We start from the raw sequence: 26697 nt of genomic DNA on the forward strand, positions 1-26697 counted from the left end.
GAAAACAAAAGTGATCTTTCAGCAAGCAACAGCTAATTCCTCTGCAATGCCAGAAATACAGTTTAATGGTGTAACATTTAAAAATGTTGACAATTTCCACTACCTTGGCAGCCACCTCTCCACAAAAGTCAACACCGACACTGAAATACAATACCGTCTGAGTTTGTGAGTGCAGTATTTTTCTGAATGAAGCAGAGAGTGTTTGAGGAATTTGTAGGGAGATAAGTTGCTTGTTTATAAAGCTATTGTCCTCCCAACCCTGTTATATGCTGGCAAAACGTGGACCATCTACAGATGTCACACTGAACTCCTGGAACAATCCCATCAGCGCTGCCTCTGAAAAATCCTGTAAATCTTTTGGGAACACAGGTGGACAAACGTCAGTGCGCTGGAAGAAGCAAAGGCCACCAGCATTGAAGCAATCATCTTACGTCATCAAGTGTGCTGGACTGGCCATGTTGTCTGAATGCCTGATCACTATTTCCCAAAGCAGTTACTCAACTCTCAGCTGAAGAATGGAAACAGAAGGTTGGTGGACAGGAAAAGAGATTTAAAGGTGGGATTAAATCCAACCTTAAAAACAGTGGCATAGACACTAAGAACTGGGAAGCCCTGGCTCTTGAGCATTCTAATTGTAGGTCAGCAACAGTGCTGTGGAATTCAAAGGCACGAATGGAGGGCAAAAGGGAGAAATGAATCAAGAGGAAGGCACATCAAGCCATCCCTGAATGGGACCGCCTTCCACCTGGAAACCAATGTCATCAATACAGGTCAAGAATAGGTCTTCTTCTACAGACCCACCACCAAAGCTCTATGCTTTAGAAAACTACATATTTATTTACTGTGTTTTATATCCCACTCTCTTTCCCCAGTCATGCACATTTTTTGTTTAAATATATTATCCCCAGCTGTGGGCCCCTTCACACTACACAATGATAGCACCATGATTCTAGTTTGATTGTTATGGATCCTATGGAATCCTTGAATTTGTCGTTTTTAGAATTCTCAACTTGAGAGCATTAGTGTCTCATCAAACTCCATATCCAGAGATTCTGTATCCACAGATTCAATCATCCTTGACTTGAAAATATCTGATTTTGCAATTTTATGTAAGAGGCACTATTTTCCTATGCTATTGTATATACTATGGTTTAGGCATCCATGGATTTAGATATCCATGAGGGGTTCTGGAACCAAACTACAGGAGATACCACAGGTCCACTATAATAATGTAGTGTGAAAGGGACTTAAATCCCAAGTTTGAATAGTGTTTGAAAATTGAACAGAAACCCTTGTGTTTTCAGGAAGAACTGAAATTGTTGGTTCTTGCATGTGGGCATAAGATAATTGAAGATTTATATAATGAGTCCAACTGGAGCTTTAAATAGCCAAAACTCAGAAATGGTGAGCTGTTGAAGAGCTTGGCTGCCACTATACATCATTGGCTCTAATTCCATTATTGGTGATGACTATGTTAATAATAGTGTGAAACAATGTAGTGGATGCTTCCTGATTCATTCTGACATAGTCACTTGTTATAATAGAGGAGAGAGCATGATATTCCAAACTCTGTCAAAGAAACATGAAGGTTTTCAGCTGTAATTACAGTCAAGGTCAGTTTGAACTTGATTTTTCTTTTTATGAAAAGCAAAAGGTGTAAAGAGCAAGGAAGATGGTTTTAAATAGGCCTGTTTTATCCAGACTTCTTTCTCCCTCCATATGATAGCATGACGTAAATCATGTGGCCAACTTATGAAACTATGAACAATTGCACAGATAAACAATATCCTAGGGGATATATTTTGAGGGAGGAATTGGCATATGGAGAAGAGAAGAAGCAAGTGCAGCTCCATCATGCCTGGGACCAAACCAGACGAAAGGCTTGCTCTCTATCCCAACTGTCACTGCCTTGGCAAGGAGAAAACAAGGAGCAGGCACATCTCATTATGCCTTAAATAAGGAGCAGGTATAATACATCTCATTATGCCTCAAATAAGAATCCCAACTGCCACTGCCTGTCCATGGAGAGAAATAAGAGGAGGCACAGCTCCCTCGTGTCTAGGCTCAGAAGTAGATGAAAGGCACTCTTTTCATCCCAATTGCCACTGCTCTGGCTATGGATTGAAAGAAGAGCAGGCACAACAAAATCACATCTAGACTCAGAAGCAGATAAAAATCCCTTCCTATATCCCAACTGCCACTTCCCTGGAATGGGAGGGAGATTAATAATAATAATAATAATAATAATAATAATAATAATAATAATAATAATAAACTTTATTTATATACCTCCCTATCTCCCGGATGGGACTCAGGGCAGTTTCCAATCATAAAAACCACACATACATTACATAACATAATAACACATTATTAAGCAAGGTAAAACAATACAATTATATAGCAATAAATAACACTTACACAACCTGATCAAGGGGACGGAAACCATAAACCCAATATATTAAAATGTATCATTGTAGGCTAGATAAATCTTGTGCAATATATTCAGGCCCAGAGATCGGTGGTATTCCAATGTAATTACTCAAAAACCTGCCAACACCACCAGGTCTTCAGTTCCTTATGGAAATTGGATAATGTAGGGGATTGTCTGATCTCTTTTGGCAGTGCATTCCAGAGAAGATAAGAAAAGACAAGCATAGCTCCTATATGTCTAGGCCAAGAAGCACATGAAAGTACATTCCTCCAACCCAATGGCCACTTCGCTGGCCTTGGAGAGAGAGAAGCAGGAACAGCTCCATCATGCCTAGATTCAGAAGCAGATGAAACACCCTCCTTCCATCCCAACTGCCACTGCCCTGGGAGAAAGAGATGAACAGGCAGAACCTGCTGGGCTTAATACCTTTACACACTACCATTCCCCTTTTTCTTGTATCTTATATAGATTGCAAACCTGAGGGCAGGGAACTGTCAAATCAACAATTCTAATCTGTTCTGGGAGCTTTTGTGGCTAAAGAGTAGGGTAAGAGTAAGAGTAACTGCATTGAACTGGATTATATGGCAGTGTAGAATCACAGAAGTCAGTTCAATGAAGTTAAACTACATTCTGAAATTGCTTTACTTGGCAGTGTAAATCAAGCCTGAGCTCAAAGTGCAAAAGTCATTTGCACCCATGTCAGAAGAACTGGAGAAAATGGATTCTTAACCTATTCAGCTGGCAGAGGCAAAAGCACATTTCTGCACATTTCCTAGTTTGTGTGATCTTGTGTAATAACCTTTTCCATGTTGAGCACAAACGGATATTGTTTGGTTGCTGATATTATAGTTTTTATCAGTGAAACAGTGAAACGTATGCTATAAGTAGAATTCAACTTAAAGGGGTGACACAATTGAAGGACCAAGTCTTTATCTTTGTCACCTTTGCCTTATTAAGAGATCTCAGTATGTGAAAAGCTTGCATGTCATTTTAATGCTCTTTAAATAAGCCAATAGGTGTGGACAAAAATTTTGTTGGACAAGGCAGAGCTACTGAAAGTAGTGTTTTTACACCTCTCAAGACTTGCAATGAGAAAATGAAGGCCTTGCCTCAAGAATTCACAGAACTGCAAAGCTTTAGAGGACATGTCTGAGAAATGCAGTTGGCACAAAATTATGTGCATATTTTAAAATGCAAATGGCTAAACTGTGCATAATTGCCCCAAATTCAAAGAAATGCACTTTAATCAAAAAGCAAAAGTGTACAAAAATCAAATCAATTGGATAAATAAACTTGCAAATTAGGGGAAATGTGTTAAACATTTACATAAATGTAAAAAAGTCTTGGAACCAAAAATGGGAAAAGGATAAAATCAAATAATCAGAGGATATATAGAGTAGTCCATAATTTATCAAGTCTTATAATCTGGGAGTGCAAAGATCTACAGCTAAAGCCTTCCTTGTAGATGCCCAGCCCACACAGCCTCAGTTTAAAAGCCTTCAACAAAGGGGAGTCCACCTTCTCAAGCAATCTGTTCCTCTGCCAAACAGGTTGTAGCATCATAAATCTATTCCCAATGGCTAATCAAAGTTTTCTTTCTATTCTTTGGAGCAGTAGATAATAAGCTTGCTCCATTAATAGCATATCAGACACCCCTTCAGACCTTAGACCTTTGAATAGCACCAACTCTGTTTCTTCTTTCCTAAATGTTCAGTGGGTCCTTGGTATCCACTGAGGTTTCATTCCAGGATCTCCCATGGATGTCAAAATATGTGGATGGTCAAGTCCCATTGTACGCAATGGTTCTGTAAAATAGCAAAGTCAAGGTTTGCTTTTTTGATTTTTAAAGAGTATTTTCTTGTTGTGGATTATTAAATCCATGGTTGCAGAATCTGTGGATATACACAAGGTCAGCTGTCTTGAATTTATTTATTAATTACAATATTTATATCCCGCCCTTCTCACCCAACAGGGGACTCAGGGCGGCTTACAATAAAACACATACCCTGTTTCCCCTAAAATAAGACATCCCCAGAAAATAAGACCTAGTAGAGGTTTTGCTGAATTGCTAAGTATAAGGCCTCCCCTGAAAGTAAGACCTAGCAAAGCTTTTGTCTGGAAGCATGCCCGCCAAACAGAACATTACAGCCTGCAGGATCGGTAAACATATGTACTATAGATTGTTGTACATGGGAATAATGGTAGTAACAAGAAATTATTGATAGGACTCACAGTTTGTCTGGTTATGCTGGTTTGTGATGACAGCTACTGTACAGTATATAATAAATGTTCATTTTTTTGTTGAACAATAAATGTGAATTCTTCTTCATGGAAAAATAAGACATCCCCTGAAAATAAGACCTAGTGCATCTTTGGGAGCAAAAATTAATATAATACACTGTCTTATTTTCGGGGAAACACGGTATATAAAAATTGTACAATACACTATAAATCAGTTAAAATTATTACATCAGACATTCATAAACACATTATAAAATACAGATGGGCATGTTCAAGTTTAAAAGACTGAATTGAACCAATTCTGAAAACAAATTCTTCACAAATTCTTCTCCATATCTAGCCTGCAGCTGCTTCACTACAACTCCCAATATCTATTTGATAGAACAAATATTGGGTGGTGTCTCTCAGGAAGTCTATCATTTGTTTGAAGATGTTTCTTTGTTTTAGAGCAGTGTTTCCCAAATGTTTGTCTCCCAGATGTTTTGGATTGTAACTCCCAAAATTCCATACTGCTTTCCAGGCTGGCTGAAGCTATGGGCATTGAAGTCCAAAACAGCTGGAGGAATAACATTTGGGAACCACAGTTTCAGATGTCACTTAAATTTTCCCACCTGAGATGCTTTAAAAGGGAATGCAAAGTCAAGGGTAGTTATTCTAGCTCGAGCTGCCAATGTCCTCCTAGGCTAAATTTCTTTTTAACTGGAAATATTCTTAGAATCTATGATTTTGACCAGAAAATGTCATTAGCTTAGTTTCTTTCTCAAAGACTTTGAGATGGCACAGAGGGTCTTGGGTTGCCAGTCCTCCTTTGAATTTGCATCATCCCAGACAGGACTGATCTTTAGTTTCTCTCAAATCCAATGGGATCAATGAAATGTAACTTCTGACCACTTTATTTAACCAAATTGTGGTATCACCAAATCATAATGTGTTTAAATACACATGTTTTAAAAGTGCCCCTTTTCCTTCTGTTTTTGCCTTGAACAAAAAAAAAAACCAAAAAAAAAAACCTGCCGGGTAATCCTTTCTGATTTATGTGTTCTTATTTATTATGTTTGCCATCTTGACTCTGATGTCATATATCTGATTTTTGTGAAATAAAAACCAGGATATGTAAGATCAGGTGCTATAGGATATATTTCACAGGAATGAATTGGCAAAGCCACATCTGAGGATAACTTGCCCAAGAAAACCCTGTGAAATTCACGAGGTTGCCACAAGTCAATAGGCAACCTGAAGTCACAGACAGATAGAGAAAGGTTCTTCATTTTGCCTAAATCAGTGGTTCTCAACCTGTGGGTCCCCAGGTGTTTTGGCCTCCAACTCCCCGAAATCCCAGCCAGTTTACCAGCTGTTAGCATTTCTGGGATTTGAAGGCCAAAACATCTGGGGACCCACAGGTTGAAAACCACTGGCCTAAATGATAGAGCCAGGCTTATCTTCCCCTACTTGTCACCTTCCTGTGCAAATCACAACCTCCTGGTCCTGCGCTTCACAGGGGAAAACTAATGTGAAGCTGTAACTTTCTGCCTCTTGTATTGCACCCATTCCCAGAAACCCAGCCCCAAATAATTTAATTTCATTTTCCCATTGCAGAATCTAGTGCCCTTGAGAGGACTTTGATGAACTTCTGTCATGCTGACTGACAGTTTTAGGAGTCAGCTTCCTTGGTAATACAAGAAAATGCCTAGAGTGAAATTGCAAAATGAGCAAGCGGATACTTCTGCAGACTCTCCTGCATCCAGCAGAGCAGAAAAAAGCAGCCCTTTTGAATTAACAGGAGGTTAATGACTGTGCGAGAGAGAGGTAAAATGGTCATTCCCCAGTCCTTCCTCCCTTGATGTGAGTGACATTGAGGGGTGACATTTTAAAGCTGCCCTGTAAATAAGGACCACGGCGGATATTTTTCTTTTAAATGCTTCTGAAGCAATATCCAGAGGTGGGAGAGCAAAGAGTATTTCACTGTGAAATGAAAATATATTTCGGTGTTAGAAAACAATACCTCTATAAAATTGAATATATAGATATTATTACCCTAGATATTATATCCTAGATATACAATAAAATAATTATTGCGACCTTTAATTGGGGCAGAAGCAGGTTAGACAGTGTGAAGGATAAAGTTCTTTTCTTTCTTTTTTAGTGTGTGTATGTAAGAGAAATAGAGAAATGATTTTTCACTAGCTTCAATAGGATGTTAGTAGTACCTCCACTTTCATAGTTGTTAGGGGTGCAAGATCCCCATGAAATTAAGAAAGCTCTGGTTGTCTTAATGTGTCTGGCTTTTAATGCTGTTGTCTGTCTTCTGGGTACTATATTAGCTCAAAAGAAGTATCTGCAGTGGATTAATGATGCCCAGGAAAAATGTAGTCCTTTACATTTAGCTTCTAACTCCCATCAGTCCTAGACAGAATAAGCAATATTGAGGAATGCTGGAAGTTGTAGTTCAGCACTAGATAACTCAAAACAGTTGGGAAGGCTGACTTGAATCATGGCAGGGAAATATTGGCTCCACTTTAAAAGCCCATTCACATGCTTGTTCTAAAATTTAGATGTGTTGTCCGAACATACTTGGTTGCAAATGCATTGTGGGGAGAGGGAGCAAAACAGATTGCCATTTAAACTGTCCCATAACTTGCAGCTCCCTCCCAGATGTTTTTGATTGTGCTTTCCATAATTTCCAGCCATATAGCTAATTGGAGATAATGGAAGAAGTAGGACAAAATGTTGATAGGAATCCCTCCCTGGCAGGTCAGAACAAAGTTTGTCCATCCTTAAATGCTGAAATGTAGAAGGCGAATGTGGCACTTTCATTTCAGTGTTGTATGAAAACCCACTGGATGACTTTGGGCAATCACACTCTCTCAGTCTCAGAGGAAGCCAGAGACAAATCTTGCCAAGAAACCCCCATAATAGGTTTGCCTTAGGGTAACCATAAGTTGGAGACACATAGCAACAACAAACCTAATTTCATTTGTAGCCCATTGACTTTTGAGTGGGTTAGATTTAATGGATTCAATTTAATTTTTAAGTAAGCACAGAGTAAAATGGACAACATTGGGGGAATATTTATTTTTTGAAAACACTGCTCTTTTAAAGGATTGTGTGTGTATTTTTTTTAAAAAAAATCTATAAATGTTCTAACATGATAATAACAGTGTCAGATTCTGACAGTTCCCTATGGTCTCTAAAGATTAGAAGGATGGTCTACTGCCAGATTTCTTTGTTTACCAAAGGGATCAAAAGATGCTGATTAAGTATAAGGAGCAAAGAACACTGTGTATTTGGATTCCTTTAACCTGACCTCAGCTTGATGGTTAGCAGAGGAGTGGAGGAGGCAGTTTTCCTCTTTTCCATTGATTCTTTCACATCAATTGCTTATTCGTTTGCAAAAAAAAGGTCTTCAAAGGACAAAAGGATTTTTCCTGTCTCCATTCTTTCTGGGCTTCCCAGGCCAATGCAGGTGCAGACAATATAAAGAGCTATTTAAAACTGTAAGATTTTACGATTATGGGTTCCAAGTTTCCCTTGCAAGAAACAAAACTATTTGAGTATTTGGAGGGAGATTTTGTAAGGATTCAATCCAACACCCAATTATGGGATAGTGATCTTCATTGGACTCAGCAAGACTTCTGAGTAGTCATGTGTCATTAATCTTCAAAGGACTCTCTTGATTTTCCTGCAATGTTGTTGTATACCTTCAAATCATTCATGACTTATGGCATCTGTAATGCAAGCCTGTCACAGGGTTTTCATGGCATTTCATTTGTTCAGAGGGCATTTGCCTTTGCCATCCTATGAGTTTGACTTGCCCAAGGTCATCCCTGTGTTTCCAAACCCTAGGCTCCACAGTAGTTGTACAATCTTCAAATAATCTCATCATGCTGGCTGTTTTCCCTGCAATGCAAACTTTTCTTTTTGTTTTCCCCAATTCTCGCTAAATGATACACCCCAAGTAATGGCCCAAAATTTGCTATGAGCTGGTGATTGCGTTGGCACTCAGAAATAAGCATGAAGAAGTTATCAAGAATGCATGAAAATGAAGATCTGTGGTATAAAAATGTAGCCTCATGAAAAAGACAGGAGTGACAGACTGGACTCAGAGGATTAATGGTGGCTTCCTTGTCAGTGTAATGTCAGTGTAATGGTGAAACGGCTCTAGGCTTCAGATTGAATTTGAAGAGCTATCCAAGGCACAAACCTGCTCCGTAAACACATTCAGAACCTGGGATAGTTCCAGGTTTAGATTTAATTCAAAAGCAGATTTACTATTGTTTACAAGTTCCACTCACTGCACTTTGCCCAGCTCATTTTGTTTTTATTGCTGTGTTTCTCAAGTGTTTTATAATGACTGTGATTTTTAATGCCTTTTAAATTTATTTGTGTGTTTTTGTATTTGATATTATTGTATGTTGGTTTTATATCTGTAAGCCGCCCTGAGTCCCTCTGGGGAGATGGTGGCGGGATACAAAAATAAAATTATTATTATTATTATTATTATTATTATTATTATTATTATTATTATTATTATTATTATATTGTCCTAGCAATGTGACAGTCACCATTGCCATGGCAGATGTTCCAGAAAGGTAGCTGAACTGGGAAGGCCATTGGCAGTCTCATGGAATGGAGTGTCTCATAGCAGTTCCAACTAAAAAGCTATGTCAGGGGTAGAAAATATATTGTACCAAATAAAAACCAGGCAGGCCAGCCCTTTATATCACTTGACTTCTATGGAACCAATAGCTCAAATACTGCTCTGTGGAGCTTTGTGTAATGTCACCACAGAGCAAATCAGCAGTTTCTTTTGCCACCATTTTAGAATCAAACATACAATGTTTGAACCTGGTATCTGAGATTTGAATCTTAGATATGGAAAAATATTCATTGTTGCTCATTTCCCATGTCAGAAAGTGCTTTCTTGTTCTCAGCAAAAAATACCAGGGAGAAAAGAGACTTGGTAAGTATTTGTACACATAAAAATATATTTTGAAAACCATGTCCAGAAAAGAATGTGCAAAAAAGATTAATCTTTCTGAAATGAAATTAATGATCACAAAATGTCATACTTTTCAACTGTCCTGATTTGACAGAGACAATCTTGATTAATCCTTGTGATGCCCCATGGGCCTTGTAGTCCCGCTCCTAGTGTCACTGTGGCAGATGAGGATGAAAACATGGGGTTTTCTCCAGATCAACAACAGCCGGAATCCTTCCAGATGCCTGATGTTGAAGTTCTTGCCCAAGAACCCATTAAAACAGACCTTGAGCAGCTCTCACCTCCCTTCGCTAGGAGACAGTCCTTTGCTGCAGACAGGGGAGTGAAAGAGCGGGTTCGCAGGAGTTTGAGAATTGCAGCCAAACAAGACACTGATTAGCCATGTTTCCCCTGGGAAAATCCAGGGAGTCTCACATCTGGAAAGTTGGGTTTCGTTTCCTGTTCGCTAGGGAAAGAGAGCGCTGGACACCTGTTTGGCGGGAAAATGAGACCCAGTTAAAGGTGCCTGGCACGGTTGATTCCGTGCGGAGACAACAGATCAGCTTCAGGAGTGATTTCGTGTTCCCAGCCTAGTGTGGACTTCGCTAAGTCTGCAAATCCAGTTTCCTTGCATTGCCTATTCAAGTATTCAAGAATTGCCTTGCCTCGTTCCTAGTCACGGACCTTGATCCTAGATTCAAGTTTTGTTTCCAGCCTTCTTGTGGTTTTACCTTGGACCTTGAAAGACCCTGGACAATTCCCCACACTATTGCTTGGCAATAGTGTGTGTTTCGGTTTATTGGATTTTATCTTTGGACTCTAATATCATTTATTGGACAAACTTTCTGGACTATATTTGACCTCATTTGAAAGGTCTGCTTCTGGACTATCTTTTCTACTTGTTTTTATCATTCTTATATATTTCCTTAATAAAGATATTAGATAGTTATTGGCCTCCGTGTATGGTTCTTGGTGCTCCGCTGCCTTGAGCGTGACAATCCTCTACTATCCCAACTTTCCATCTGCTTTTAAAATGTTCTATTTTCTCTTCTCACCTTCCCCTTTGGTCTCCAAAGTGAGTTTAAACTGAAAAAATAATGCAACCAGTTAACCCAGTGAGAAGAAAGGAAGAGTGAAATCTTGCCCTTCCCAGTAGGTTCAGGCAAAAGCAAATAGCTGCAGCCTCTCCTATCCTGTCTTCCCCCACCCAATTAATAAGATTTAGATCATTAGTAGAGCCAGATCCTATGTATGCCTACCTTCATGTTCGGAGAAAAAGTACTGGGCCACTTTCTTTATGTGTGCAAACATATTATTCAGGGGTAGTTGTGTTACCCATGCAGCAAAATACAATAAAATCCCCAATCCACAAAACAACAATACCTCTATTGGGTCAACCAAAATGCACAAAGTAGATCATTTCTTCGTTCTGGATAAGTGAAGTGCTAAATAAGCCTTGGCAGAAGAGGCCAAACAACTATGTATTTAATGGCTTTTGCATAACAGAGCATTGGCCGCATGAATAAACTGTTTCCACATCTTTAATCTCTTTCTAAATGCACCTGGCAAATGTGCCTGAACTAGCTCTGAGAAAGCGTGACAAGCTTCAAGAGCTGTTTGGTTTTGATTTTGCACATTTCTGAAGGAGAGACATCATCCACAAGGATAATGGAAAACCTGATCATCCACTGTCGTACTCCCCTACAATCCATATGGCCAACCCATTGTGCATTCAAAGAGGAAAAGCAGCTCTTGGGAAATGATTGCCAGAGCCTGATTAGTTGGTTGTTGATTCTACTGATTGAAAAATTCCCTTGTTTGAACTGCAATTCTCATTGGACATGCAGGTTAGGGATTGCAGGAGTTGTGGTCCAAAGAAGTAAAGTTTCTAAGCTCTGTTCAGTCCTTGCTTAAGGAAAAATGGGCCAAGGAGCTCCCGGACAGCAATCTATATTGTACATCCATCAGACAGACTCTATTCGAAGGTGTTTCACACTGGGGTGTGGCAGAGCCTATGCTCTACATGGCACAGGGACAGGCAGATTTCACATTTCCCTTATTGCTGGTTCCGACCAACATTTATATCAGTTTGCAAATCTGGAAAAATGTATTAAATAGCATTCAAACACAGCTTACACAATTTTGTGTACAGCTTCTCTCATGTTTATACACTGCCTTTTCCCTAGTATGAACACTTTTTACAACCATTAATCCTCAAATTTACAAACCTTTCAAAGGAATTGTCCCTATACAGTTGGCATTCCACATTTGTAGAATTCACTTTTGATAAAATGTATTCTCTCTAGAAACCCCTGGGTCCTCTAGTATGACTCTATGGTAAGCGTTTGTGGGAAGTTGACCATGCAGTTGTACTGGAAGATGTAGAGAATTTGAGAGAGAACATATCACTAGAAATCTCTAGATCAGTGGTTCTTACCCTGTGGGTCCCCAGATGTTTTGGCCTTCAACTCCGAGAAATCCTAACAGCTGGTAAACTGGCTGGGATTTCTGGGAGTTGTAGGCCAAAACACCTGGGGACCCACAGGTTGAGAACCACTGTTATAGATCCCCCAGTTCTATTCCCTGGTCAGCTTCCAGCTGTAATGAGCTCCGTGGTAAGTGGTTTGCAATTAATAGAATTACGTGTATCAGATCCTTCAGCAATTTTATCCAGGGCTGAGCACAGACTGATCAGATTTCTAGGCAACCAGCAGAAGAATTTCAGAATGGAATGGAAATGAATTTTATTTCATCACTGATTGAACTTGGCTTTTTTAAAAAAAATCTGAATGTCATATGTTGCGCAACAGACAATGCTTATTGTGTTATCATGCTTAATAACATCACCAGGAACCAATCCTCTCTGATGTTATGAGGGATGGTCCTTATGTATTAGGTTTCAGTCTTGATTTCTCGGGGCCTGGAATCCTCCTGACATATCAATGAGTCTGATCTTGAGCACAGGAGGTTCAAATTTCAGCCTTGGGACCCACCATGGGCTAAATCAGCCCCAAGTACCCTAAAGTAAAAACAGAAGTGGCCAGAACTCTATTTCTGGTTTTCTAAATTAAAACTCCTTGGGAGGGTTGAGCAAAAGAAGTTGTAGTAAGTCCCTGAACCTTGCTTTAAGGAAGATCATCACCTCCAGGAACAGAAATAGCCTTTATTTCTGACTGGAAAGATCTGGGTCCATGTGGTCTGTAGGTCAAAGAAGTCCCATCCTAGTTTAGTTGGAACAAAGGTCTAAATCAAAGGTGAGAAATGAGCAACCCTCCCCAGTGTGGTGAACTAGAATTCCTTTCCTATTCTGAATTAGAGTCCAACAATATTTGGAGGGCTGTGCCCTGCTTTAACATATAAACTTAGGACAATGCTTGGTTCTCTGAGATAAGAAAAGATAGACTGAGGAGAGAGAGTATAGATCTTTAGGATGGTGTAAGAGAGAGCTTGAGTAATGTCAGAGTATTAAAGAAAGGAGAAAAATCTTCTTAACAGTGAGATTTTTCTTTGTGATGCTCCCCTAAAGGAGTGATAGAAGATCCATTTGTCTGGTCTTTTCAAACAAGACGACTGGAAGGCCAGAAGAAATATACTACAAGACAGATTTCTGCCTTGAGAGATAGTTTAATGAGATGTCCTAACAGCTTCTTCAGATCTTTAGTCTCAGGGTCTGCATTCCTCCCTAACAACCACAATGGAATAATAAAACAAGAAAAACAGCCGATCTCTGCACTTAGGGAATCTTATAAAACATTGCTATTATTTGATCTAGCCAGGAAAATATGCCCCAGTGGTTACTACCCACACCTCTACAGACTTTGCTGGAGATTTATTGAGTAAATAATTACACATTCTGTACAATGGTGCTTTCTGGTTGTGCAGTAACTTTCTATGGTCAGGAGTCAATGTTGTTTGGATTTGTTTCTGGAAAATAAGGCTGTATTCATTTTATAAGATCATCTTACAATGCCCTTAAATATCCAGTGGACTTTTAACCTGCTTTCTTAGCAACATTTAAGGGAACTCAATAGCCTTGTTCAAAAGAAAATAGAATGAAATAAACACAGGATAAGAAATAAAAGTGATCATGGCCCCTTCCACACAGCTGTATAAAATCCACATTGAACTGGATTATATGGCAGTGTGGACTCAGATAATCCAGTTCAAAGCAGATATTGTGAATTATCTGCCTTGATATTCTGGGTTATATGGCTGTGTGGAAGGGCCCTATGCAACACTCCAAGCTTTGCACTTGAATGTGGTGGTTAATACTACTGAATTTAGTTTAAGGAATCCCAGAATCAAATCCAGACCAAGCTTAACCTACGCTGGCTCTACACTGTGGAATTAATGAAGTTTACTGCCCCTTTAATTACCATGGCTAGATGCTATGGAATCCTAGGATTGCAGTTTGCAAGGCAACAACACTCTGGTATAGAGGGCTAAAAACCTTTTAAAATGCTAGCTCTCATGATTCCAAATCCGTGGTGGTGCAATGAGTTAAACCCTTGTGCTGCTGAACTTCTGATCTGAAGGTTGGCAGTTTGAATTAGCAAGACAGGGTGAGCTCGTGCTGTTAGCCCTAGCTCCTGCCAACCTAGCAGTTCAAAAATATGCAAATGTAAGTAGAGAAATAGGTACCGCTTTGGTGGGCATGGCAAAATGATGCTCCAAGGAGTCTTGCTGGCCACACAACCAGGAGGTGTCTATGGACAACGCAGCATCTTGGTTTGGAAATGGAAAACAGCACCTCCCCCAGAGATGCGCACCACCGCCAGAGCCGGAAATAAAAGGAGAAGACTGTCTTTGTCTGTGTATTTGTGTTTCATTGTATGTCATTGTAACAAGGCACTGAATGTTTGCCTGTGTCATTTATATACTATAATTCACTCTGAGTCTCCTCGGGGAGAAGGGCGAAATATAAATAAAGTGTTGTTATTAATATATTATTAAAGCTTTGAGCCATGTCAATCAAAGTAATGTCAAACTGCATCAAACCTGCAGTAGAGATGCACTTCTACTGAAGGATGCAATATCTTTTCTCATCTTATTCTTTTGTGTGGGCATACACAGAACGAAATGTCTTACATGGCTCTTGGAAGAGGCTTAGTAGATATTGGACTTGAAAATATTTAAAATAAATAGAGTTTCAGGTTTGAGGTTTGACCTCTGAAAGAAATTTTATGCCACTATGATTTCAAATTGATTCTATGATAAAGAGAATATTGCAGTTCAGAGGTAAGTAACCTCATCTTCTCCAGATGTTTTGGGCTGTAACTCTCACCAGCACCAGGAAGCTTGACCAATTAGAATAGATCAAGGCAGTTATACTCCCACCTCGTATCAATTCATGCTACTCAATTACAGTACAACCCATGCACCTGCAGGACTGCTACTGTGGTTTATACATACTGTAATCTGCTCTCAGTCCACAAGGGGAGAAGGGTGGAATATATATAAAGTGTATTATTAGTATTATTATTTCATTTGCCCACATCCATAAAAGTTTTTCTTGAGGCTTCTCTAGGTCCCTCAGTGCAATTCTATGATATATATTCCCTAGGAGTCTTTCATTTCAATTTTCCTTTAGTTTCACATTTCCATCTTAAATCAGAGGAACTTATTCTGCAAGGAATGGGGGTCATACCAGATAGTACTATTATTCAATTTTAACTTCTATGGTTCCATCCTATGGAACCGTGTAGTTTATAGTTTCGTGAGGCACTGAAATACTGTGCTTGAGAACTTTCCTCCTAATTCTAATTAAAGTGGAATACTACTACTACTACTACTTTAATTCTGTAGTGTGAATGACTCCTTGGAGATCCTCAGGTTGCCTATCCTTATTAATTGCTCGCTTGTAATTTCTGTTTGTTCCATTGAGAAATGGGAAGTGGAACACAATGCAAGCAATTAGCTGCCAAGAATGGTATCATCCTAATGCAGACATAAGCTACCAATTGTGATAGGGCTGTGTCTACATTTTCTTGATTAATCCAAGGTAAACTATTCCGGAGTTGGCCTGATGTAGCCTGAGGAAGCTGTAGACAGCCCCTGAGCTCTTTGGGTGTCCAGACCATTGCAGGTATAGAAAGTACTCCTGTGTTGAGAACTCAGCCACATTATCAGGAGCTTAGGTTTCAACAAACAGCAGCCGGAGAAGAGTCCGCTATTAGAAAAGCCCTTATTCAGGAGTCTTGAAAGTCAAGCTGAAATAACAGAAGTACAAACCACAAACAGATAGGGGTGAGCCAATGCCAAGTTCCAAAGTACATGTAAAAAAAGGTTGAGGCAATGAGACAACAGAATCAAGTTAGGAACAAACAAAGGCCAAGGCCTGGAAACAGCAACAAAAAAAAACTACTATATGGCTCAGATATGTGGATGACTCCACCATTTGGAGCCACGGAGAACAAGAATTTAAAAAGTTCCTGGATCACATCAACATCCACCCAAACATCCAATTTACCATGGAAAAAGAAAATGAAGGATAACTATCATTTCTAGATGTTCTAGTCATCCGCAAACAAAACCAACAATTAGGCTACACAGTTTACAGAAAACCTATGGACATGGACAGATACCTAGATTAACCAGGTCCATCACCCAGGTTAAAAAAGAAGCACAACTAAACCCCTGGTAGACCATGCAAAGAGAATCTGAAAACTTCACCTCCTCCTAGGTGAACTAAACCATCTAAACTGGGCTCTATAGGACAATGGGTATTCCATGACAGAAATCAGAAGAGCTGTAAGACCAAGAACAAGGCATGAGAATAAAGCCAAAGATCCACCTAGAGAAGAACAAGGCATGAGAATAAAGCCAAAGATCCACCTAGAGAAAAAGTATTCTTACTATACATCAAGGGAACTAATAATGAAGAAACAGAACCTCCAAACAATTACAGACCCACCAAAAATTCAACAAATGCTACATTCAGCAAAGAATAAGAGGGATCCTTTAGCCATTGCAGGAGTCTACCACATGTCATGCAGATGTGGAAAAGACTACAGAGGGACCACCAAATGCAGCACCCAAACACGAATCAAAGAACATGAAAGGCACTGCAGGTAGCAACAGCTAGGCTTTGCAGCTGCAAGGCTACTCAATGCTAATCAAGCTGGCTAATTGCAACATTCACACTTGCTTCAAACGGACAAGAATTCTTTTTTCCACTCCAGTCATTCCACACACATATATATATACCCCATTTGCCTCATTTCCAATAAATCCCTGAAGAAACCTCTGAGGTTGCCTGCCACGGATGCAGGGAAAATGTCAGGGGAGAATGCTACTGGAACATGGTCATACAGCCTGAAAAACTCACAGCAACCCACTGAAGGCCAAGGTCACAGTCCAGGATTGGAAACATTCGTAGTCCAAAAAGCAGCAGAGTTGAGTTTGAAGACAAGAAACAATGATATTTACACCACATTAAGGCTCAAATCTGAGTGTCTTTGTATCCTATGATCTCAGTTGTTGCTTGGTTAATGCTCATTTTTCTGTTAATCTCTTAGACATGCCATACACTGCTCTCTTTCTCCTATGCTCCAAATGTAGAGGTATGCTTAATCCTTCTCTAACCTGTTTCGATGTACTTGCTTCAACTTGATTAGACTGCTGGGGAGTGATTGCTACTGCTGATGGCTCATCTTCAGCAGTGGCTGAGCTATGGTAAGGGGAGACTATTGGGAACTGCTGACCCATACCTCCTCCACTGCCCCCTCCAGCAACTCCTTGTCCTCACTATTGATGCTGACCATGACAATTGGGCTGAATTCAGCCCAATTCAGCTCCCCACACTTCTGAAACTCCAAGATCAGAACAGAGCTTCCAGGAAGTTCTGGAGTAAATCCTATTTACTGAAGCCCTGAACGGTTTGGGACCCACCTACCTCCGTGACCGTATCTCCTACCATAAACCTGCCCGATCTTTACGATCATCCGGGGAGGCCCTTTTATCACCACTGTCTATATCCCAGGCCCGCCTTGCGAGTACAAGGGAGAGGGCCTTTTCCGCTGTGGCCCCCCGACTATGGAATGCACTGCCCACGGAGATCAGGCAAGCTCCCACTCTGTTAGCTTTTAGGAAAGATTTGAAAACATGGCTCTTCCACTGTGCTTTCGGTGAGTAATTTTGCTATATATGTCTGTGTTACTCCCCCCTCAGTATTTATTTGCTAGACTGCCCTACTTTCTTGTGTCCCTGCCCACAATGGAGTACCCCTTCTGTCCCTCTCACTCCAAGTTTTATCCTTGTGTCCATGCGGCCTGCCCTTGTTTAACTGTTTTTTTTTGGTTTTTGTTTTTTGTTTTTTTTGGATTTCTTGATGTAATGTCTACTATCATCTATTGTATTGCTTTTAATTGTGTTATGATATGTTGTTTTTATATGTTATTATATTGTATTGCTCTGGGCGTGGCCCCATGTTAGCCGCCCCGAGTCCCCGTTGGGGAGATGGTGGCGGGGTATAAATAAAGTTTTATTATTATTATTATTATTATTATTATTATTATTATTATTATTATTTCTCCTTAACTATATTAACGGCTAAATGCAGCACTTCTCCTGCAAATTCAGACTTGTGTCATCTCCATTCCTCATAGCATCTGAGAGATGAGTCCACTTTATTTTGGCTATGTAGACATGGCCCCAGGCACACTCTAGCCTTCCAGCAGAGCCTACTAGTGTTTAAAATCATTGGGGAAAAATATATATTTTTCTGTGATTCCCACCAGCGATGACCCTCACTGACATTAAAATCCACTCTTGGTCAATATCTCACCTCATCAAAACAGGAGGTTTGAGGTGGCTACGTTTTTCAAGCGTCTCTATCTCAAGGGAGAACTTGTATCCCTTTATTTCATTTTTTAAAAATAGTTTTTCACGGTTTTGAAGATTATTTATTTGGCTCATGATGGTATCTGCTCCAGAGGGCTTAGCTGTTTCATAAGAAGATTCATAGATTTTTAAGGATAAAAAACACCCCTACGATCATTTAATCTAATTCCAAGGAAAATTCATAGAAATTGATTTAACACACTCATTTTGATATCAAAAGCACAAGGTGTCGGATAAAACCTGCACTGATTGTTAAACCTGTAAAAGCACAATGCTGGAAACCTCAGGCACTATTTAAAAACACCTTTCTGTGCTCTGTCAAAAATAAAAATTACACTGCAGTACACTATGCCAAATTCTGAATTATGCAAACGTTATTTGATTCTCTGATGCAATAAAATCAAATGTGATTTATTACATAGATTCTACTCAGCATCCAGAAAGTGATGACAGCTTCTCTGAGACAGGCTATCCATACTAGGGTAGGCACTTACTTTATGGTAGTTGCAAGAATGGCAGAAAAGGAAGAAAGGAATGCTGACCAGACTGCTAATTTTGCAACTGTGATGGATATAAGGAAAATTCATTGAGCATTCAAGGCCAGCCCTTCCTTTAGATGATGGGTAGGAATCAATCAGTATTCCCTGGGACCTCAACAAACTACAAACACCAAGTTTCCATGAGGTGCAGGCATGGCAGTTAACAAGAAATCATAAGGTTATAATTGGGTTGTGCAGAAAGGCCCTAGATAATGTTTTTAACTTGGTTTCAATTGATAGTTTGTACCTAATGCTCAATTGAAATTGAAAATCCAGCTTTGCTAATATGAGGATTATCACCTTACTAGAACTAGTGATGCAAGCCCATAGTGGACCCATATATTGCTACTAAAGGCAATAGATAGCTCACTGCATGCCTGCCAGTCATTTGTCGCTCTCTAGGAAGGATGGGGGTCTCCAGATGTTGTCAGACTTCAAATCCCAGCAGCTCTAGCATAGTCAGAAGGCATGTGTAATCCAAAAAATTGGTTCTAAACTGTCTTCAAATGTAGGGGGCGCTGGTGCTTCATTTCTAAAGTCCTTTCCAATTTTGGGGTAAAATTTTTTGGAACTCTAATGAAACTTACGCATCTTCATAAGTACTTTGTTAATGGCGGTTGCAAATGCTCAAGAAAGGCATCACTGCCAGTTGTAAAACTTCAGAGGCTCATATCATTTTTAAAGCTATTGAAGTGAACCTTGCTACAATGGTAGAACACATTTACCACTGTAAGTTCACCAAAGTTTAGAACGTTTGACAAATCCACAGATTTTTGGTGAATTTTTGAAGTTTTATAAAAACATTTTTAATAATAAAGAAAATCTGTTCCTGGTTTGAAAGTGTTATTTCCTGTTTCGTTGTGTGGTCTTTACTTTGAAAGTCATTGTTTTACTCCAGAAACTTTGTTTTTGTCGCAGAAACCGTGTTAAATTGGTGGAGACTCAACAAAGCAAAATGTGCTATATAATATATATAGGACGATGTCCCTTGCACAAAGACAAAGTTTTTGCAGTGTAATAAACTTTTTATGACAGAACCAATTAGGAACTGCCATTTATAACCCAGGAACAGACATCATAGTGCAGACACCATCAAGGGACATCTAGACTGACCCCCTTCTTCTGGGCAGAAAGTCACCACCCAAACTCTCCTGAGATCCAATCAATATGCTTCCCTATTGACACACAACCACATAACGTAGCACAGATTTATACTATTAATTACTGTCCTCTTTGCAGATTCCATAATTTTATATATACAGTATTATAATAAATAGACTGACTCTAAATGCCATGGCTGGCTTCTACAACCCAATGCATTCTGGGAAGTGTAGTTTAACACAGGCATGTGGCTTCTCCTTGCTTCCCATTAAATTACTATAATGGGGAAACTTCGGGGGCTCCTATCTCCCTCATTTTTAAAGATATTGGGGTGAAACTTGCTACAATGGTAGAATACATTTACCACTCTTTACCTATCAAATTTCATAATGCTTCACTCATCCACAAATTTTGGAGAATTTTCAAAGTTTTTTTTTTAAAAAAAATTAAAACTACAAGAGCGATATCTGCCTCCCCCCTCCCTTCTCTGTCAGTCCTGATTGGTCAAAAGGCATGCAAACAGGTTTGGCTTCTCCTCTCAGCAGCGCTTGGTCACAACTACATCCAAGGACACCTGAAACTTAAGAACTGAAGGCTCCTTTTGATTCAAATTCTTAATACTGGGGGGGGGGGGGGCAGTGAGCAGGTATGTCGAAACTCTCTTCGAAAGTGCTAAACTTCCAAATTAGATCCAAATTCAAAGAACCGCACCAAACGCACCACCCTAATAGTCAGAGCATGCCGCCCAATAACACCTGGACATATATATACTTCCCACCCCTCATAAATAAGGATGATTGAGCATGATTTCAGATTCTCCTATCCTTGAGTAATCTGAAACTACTGCATATGAAGCCAGCTCTTGTGACATCAGTCTAACCTCAGACCATGAACCATAACATCTGGCCATAATGATGTCATATCCAGCTTGACAAAAAGTTCACCTTCATCTCTCTCAATTTGTACAGACTGCTAGGAGATTTCACATCCAAGAGTGGACATCCTGTTTAAGTGTGTGTTGGGATTGTTCTCTCTTTCATAAAGAAGGTTGTTCAGGAGGCAGCAAATTCTTTCATGACAAATGATCAGCAACAAGGCTTATCAATTTTCCACCCCGAAAAAGCTGTTCTACTGAAATGCTATATTTTGTTTTTCCTGTGCCCCCAGGGACTCATATTAGCTGCACACAGTTTCTCATAAAGCTGGCTAATTGTAAGAGAGGTCCTCTGGAAATATCACACGCTGTTGCATTGCTTAATTTTTATGCGTTGTGGTACTCCAGGGAAGGCAACATCATAAATTGCTGTTTTGCTAAATTGCCTTCAGATTAAAGGCTTATACAGTATGGTAATTTACTGCACAGGAACAGCATCACTGTATCATTCCAGCAGACATTTAAGCTCAAACCTCCAGACTGCAATAATGCCTAGATGCAGAATTTTCAGCACCACAAAGGAGTCTGACAGGATTACTTTATTTTCTGAAACCCAGCCCCCTTTTTTAGTATCATGGGACACTTAAAGCCACACCCAAGATCCATCAGTTTGAAATGCTCAGGAAATCTTACTCAACATTTATCTCTCTAGCTCGCATAGGCTTACGGCACTTTGGAAGTAGAGAAACCACCAAAGACTAAATGAAAAGTTGCCTTTCTATGTTTACTGAAAAATATGTTTCTCTGAAGGAATATGTACCACTATTTTTTTTCATATTGGCTGTTTTTTTGCTATTTACACTGAAATTCACTAAAGCAGTCTGGTTTTGCATCAGCTGACAGGGAAAGGAACGACTCTACCACCTCTTCTTGTTTTCCCTGTCTACTGAGTTATGGAACAGAAACTATTTTTGTGGTTTGAACTAAGTTTGCAGAAATTGAGGTAAGCTGAAGACAAAGAAATAAAGTAGAAAGAGTAGGATAAAATTGAGAGAGTGGAAGGTTAATCATGACTGTAGTGTCCCTTCTGCAACAAAAAGGTTAACTGACTCTCTCAGCACCCAAAATGGATTTATATTCACAAAAGCCTATGTATTCAAGATTGTGGCCCAATTGCCATAATCAGAAAAGCCTCACACTAGTGCTGGCTATCAGGAAGGTTGCCAGTGATCTTCTTTCCTCTGTTGACCCCACATGGCTGTGCCGTGGGGGCAGAAAAGTGAACCTAGATTTGGGCACAGTGGCTCTAGACGTCACATCTGTTTGAAGTCTTGAGGGTGAGGGATGAGAAACAGGCGTGAGGATGCTTTCTCATGGGTATTACCTGACAATAGAGAAGCCCTGGACTCATTTTTCCCTTTCAAGCCCTCAAATATTATTTCCATTTATACTCAATGTCGATTTGAACCTTGTTTGCTTGAGTTCTAGACAAGAATGTGAGTGCTCTCTCTCAGTCCTCAGTTTACTAAGAATTTTGTATACATTCAGAATTGTTTTTGCCTTAGAAAACCTAGGGGCTGCACTGGATGAAACTTAACACAATCACATCACACAATGGGCATTATTTGAGAGTCTGAAGACTCTTGTCTCTGTTGCATCTCAAAGACAACATGCAAGTTCTTTCACTTTTAACAGAAAGTCTTCCCTGTTTTTACTTTTCCTCTTCTAGTCCTAATGTTTAAAACATTCTACCTGATGAAGAGATCTGAAGATCTTTTCTGTTGGCCTAAGAAAATAATCCAATGGCACCAGATCTTGGAAGCCAAGCAGGGCTAGCCCTGGTTGGTACTTGGATGGGAGACTGCCAGATGCTGTAGGTTACATTTCAGAATACTGAACTGACAGAAATATATTTATTCGCATATCCATGTTGCAGCAATGCATTTATTGTATGTGTGTATAAATGTGTGCATGTGAGCTTTGAAACCACCTGTTGTGACTCCATGGATTTCATAAAGTTTTTTTAGGCAAAGAATAACCAGAGGTGATTCCTCTTCCTTCACAGAATTTCTGAATCTGGTTTGCACTCTACCTTTGTGAGACTCTAAAGCCACCCCAGACCTCCCAGAACTTTTTTGAGGTGCCCCCCTATGTGATAAAATCAGAGGCATTGCTTTCCCATCCTCTCAGAAATTTCTCCATGATCATTCATAGTTGAAACCTAGCCAAAACTGTAGACCAGAAATGATATCACATCACTTTCAACTTGATGCCAAAATGCTGGTTTGGCTGTTAGGGATGAAAATTTGGCTGCTGCCCTATGGCAGTTGCCCTCGCCTGCTCTAAGGGATGAAAATTCCCAACTCTCATCCATATGGTAGGCTTGTACCCACACAATGCCTCCTTTCTTGGAGCAAGGCTACAGAGCTTAAATTAACACCCTGGTGTTCTGTTCTGTCTGCAGCCTTTATTGTATATGACCGGTGTGTGTGTGTCTTGTTTAGATTCATGAGCTATAAACCTTGAAGGGATTTTTCTCCCCTCCCTGACCTCGCATGCAAATCAAGATGGAGCTTTAAAACAGCAACTGTTCCTAATATTATTTTTTGAAGTCTTCGGTGCTGCCCTCAGCCATTCCCTTCAGCCCAGGAAGCGATAACATTTCTGAAAACCCATTATTAAAGTGAATGGTGGTGAGCTTTAGTTTATGGTTCCCCTTTAAGTTCTCATTTAGTAAAAGAACCAGTCATTCTGCTTTGATCTGTGGTTCATATTATCAGAGAGGAAATATTTACGGTCAGTTAATTTTTCTTTGCTTAGAGGCAACTGCTGCTCCATCTGTCCTCAGTTCTCCCCCGGACCCTCCCTGCTGCAATTTCTCTTCTATTCACAGAAGTGGGCAGGTTACTTACCACCAGGGAATAATAAATCTTGAATCCAGGTTTCGCCACTAAGTAATCATCTGATTTGAAGGTGATCTTCAGTTGGTTTGTTTTTGATGTTATTCTTGGAGGAGCTTCTTTGTATCCACACCACCGTCCTCGGATCAGCATGCTGATTTCAGAAATATCTTGCACTTCCACGAAATCGTATCTGGAATCAGGTGAAAGGTCAACAAGCTAAGGTGAGAATGTCTCTTATAAAGTGTTAGGAAGGGCTCAGGCTGAGATGAAAGTTTTAGCCTTAAAATAAGGAGAAAGGTAACATCACTTTTCAAATAGAAGGAAATTTGGAAAGAACTGATGTCATAGTCAAATCAAAGCTAAATCTCAATGGGTACAGAATGCACCTTCCAGTTATGTCCATTGGAGGCACTTATTCAATCCCAATATCTCCTCAAAACTTTACACGGCAGTCCACACTCCCTCCCCTCCCGCGACCAAGATTTTACATCAGGGCTTCATAGTGTTTTCACATGGCAGAATTATAACCTTCTGATTCCACTTTAAATTAAAAACCTTAGTTTTTAAGTGAGCAGCTCTTTCTTGTACTCAATAGCTAGACATTATTCTTGATATTCTTGGTCTTTTGATACCAGTTGAGATGCCAACATGTAGCTTAAGAAGTCTCCCAAAATTAGTTGATACCATTCCAATGGGAGATGGTTCATATTGGACAAATCAGTTTGAACTTCTATAGCACAGCAAGGGGATGGGCTTCAGCACAGCAGGCTAAGCCTCTGTGTTGCAGAAAGATCCTGCTGATCAAAAGGTCAGCAGCTTTAGCCTAGGTTGGGGATGTGCACCCACCATTAGCCCCAGCTCACATGACCACCTAGCAGGTCGAAAGCAGAAATGCAAGTAGATAAATAGGTACCACTTTTAGAGGGGAGATTATAAAGGTGCTATTACGGACCAATTGGGAGGAAGCTCCTCGACATGGAAGATGGAGTGACAGCACCTCCCTGTTTCCAGAGTCGAGTACAGCCTCCAAGATGCTGGAAATAAGATGGGGAAAAACTGCATTTACCTCTTCTGTGTTGTCTGTCCTTGTTAACTGTATAATCGGCATTGAATGTTTGTCATATGTGTGTGCTGTAAAGCTGCTCTGAGTCCCCTTCGGGGTGAGAAGGGCGGGATATAAATATCATAAATAAATAAATAAATAAATAAATAAATAACTGCCTTGGTTACAGCTTATGGAATCTGAGATTAGTAGTTTAGGAAGGGGTAGTCAAACTTTATGCCAAATAGCAATAGTGCCTCACCAAATTACAAACCCAAGGATTCCAGAGGATGCAGCCATCAAAATTGAAGTAGAAGGACAATACAACAATTGTGTAGTCCCTAAGAACCCTAAAGCTCTTCATGAAAGCATTGTATTGATTAGCAACACTGAGCAAGTGAATGCACACCACAGCAAATGCTAGCAAATGCACATACACATCTTATGCACATGAACAATGGCACCATTGATGCAACCTTGAAAGTGAGCATTTCACAATGGACAAACATGTAGGGGGGTTTTCAGGCACATAGGATGGCAATAGGATTCTGGACCTTTTATGCAGTGTACAGTATGTATCCATGAGGGATATACTCAAAGATCTGGAGGACCAGGTATCAGCAGTGCCCAGAAATGCTTTTGCACAATTAAAGCTAGTGCGCCAACTGCACCGATTCCTTGAGAAATCAGATTTGGACATGGTAGTATATGCCTTGCTTGCATCGTGGTTGTACTACTGTAATGCGCTCTACATGGGGCTACCTTTGAAAAGTGCTCAGAAACTTCAGTTGGTCCCAAGAGCAGCAGCCAGACTGCTAAGTGGGGCTGGCTGCAAGGAGTGTACAATTTCTAATGCAACCGTTCCACTATCTGCCAATAAGATTCCAGGCACAATTCAAAGTGCTGGTTTTGACCTACAAAGCCCTGGCTCCAGTCCAGGTTATCCAAAGGATTGTATCTCTTTCCATGAACCTGGTAGACATCTGCAATGAACTGGGGAGGGCCTTCTCTCTGTCTAACCATCTGCCCACACATGTCTGGTGGAAATAAAGGAGAGGACCTTGTCGGTGGCAGACCTTCTTCTGCCAGCAGGCATTTGGGGAAAGATAAGGGACATGCTGGGAAAGAGTGGGTGGGATACTTGGCGGGGGCTGTGAGTTTTAAAGGATATTTTAAGTGTATTTATTATATTTTAATCCGTTTTTAACCATAATATATGATCAAAAGGAGTCCCTGGTGGCTCAGTGGGTTAAACCACTGAGCTGCTGAACTTGCTGATTGAAAGGTCAGTTGTTCGAATCCAGGGAGCTGAGTGAACTTCCGCTGTAATCCCCAGCTTCTGCCAACCTAGCAGTTCAAAAACATGCAAATGTGAGTAGATTAATAGGTACCGCTCTAGCAGGAAGGTAACAGTACTCCATGTAGTCATGCTGGCCACATGACTTTGGAGGTGTCTACAGACAATGCTGGCTCTTCAGCTTAGAAATGGAGATGAGCACCATCCCCCAGAGTCGGACACAATTAGACTTAATGTCTGGGGAAAACCTTTACCTAGCTTTAACCTATGATCAAAGTTTAAAATTGCTAACCATCTTGAGTCCCCACGGAGAGAAAGACAAGTTATAAAGAAAGTAAATAATAACAATAACAATAATAATAATTCACAGCGGAGGATCTGGAGAGACCCACAAACACTTCCAGGAGGAATATTTTTTGGAGCATGGATAATTTTGGATATAAACTCCAT

General features: G+C 40.1%; 1 protein-coding gene across 1 annotated transcript in view; it reads right to left on the minus strand.

The window, feature by feature from the left end:
- pdgfd (platelet derived growth factor D) overlaps nucleotides 1-26697 on the minus strand; it is a 202421-nt gene that overhangs the window by 45908 nt on the left and 129816 nt on the right. Inside the window, exon 3 of the mRNA XM_008108043.3 lies at nucleotides 23918-24098. Within this exon, the coding sequence (XP_008106250.1) occupies nucleotides 23918-24098 (181 nt within the window). The remainder of the gene's footprint in view (nucleotides 1-23917; nucleotides 24099-26697) is intronic.

The sequence above is a fragment of the Anolis carolinensis genome, chromosome 3 (genome assembly GCF_035594765.1).
Source record: "Anolis carolinensis isolate JA03-04 chromosome 3, rAnoCar3.1.pri, whole genome shotgun sequence".
Lineage (NCBI taxonomy): Eukaryota > Metazoa > Chordata > Lepidosauria > Squamata > Dactyloidae > Anolis > Anolis carolinensis.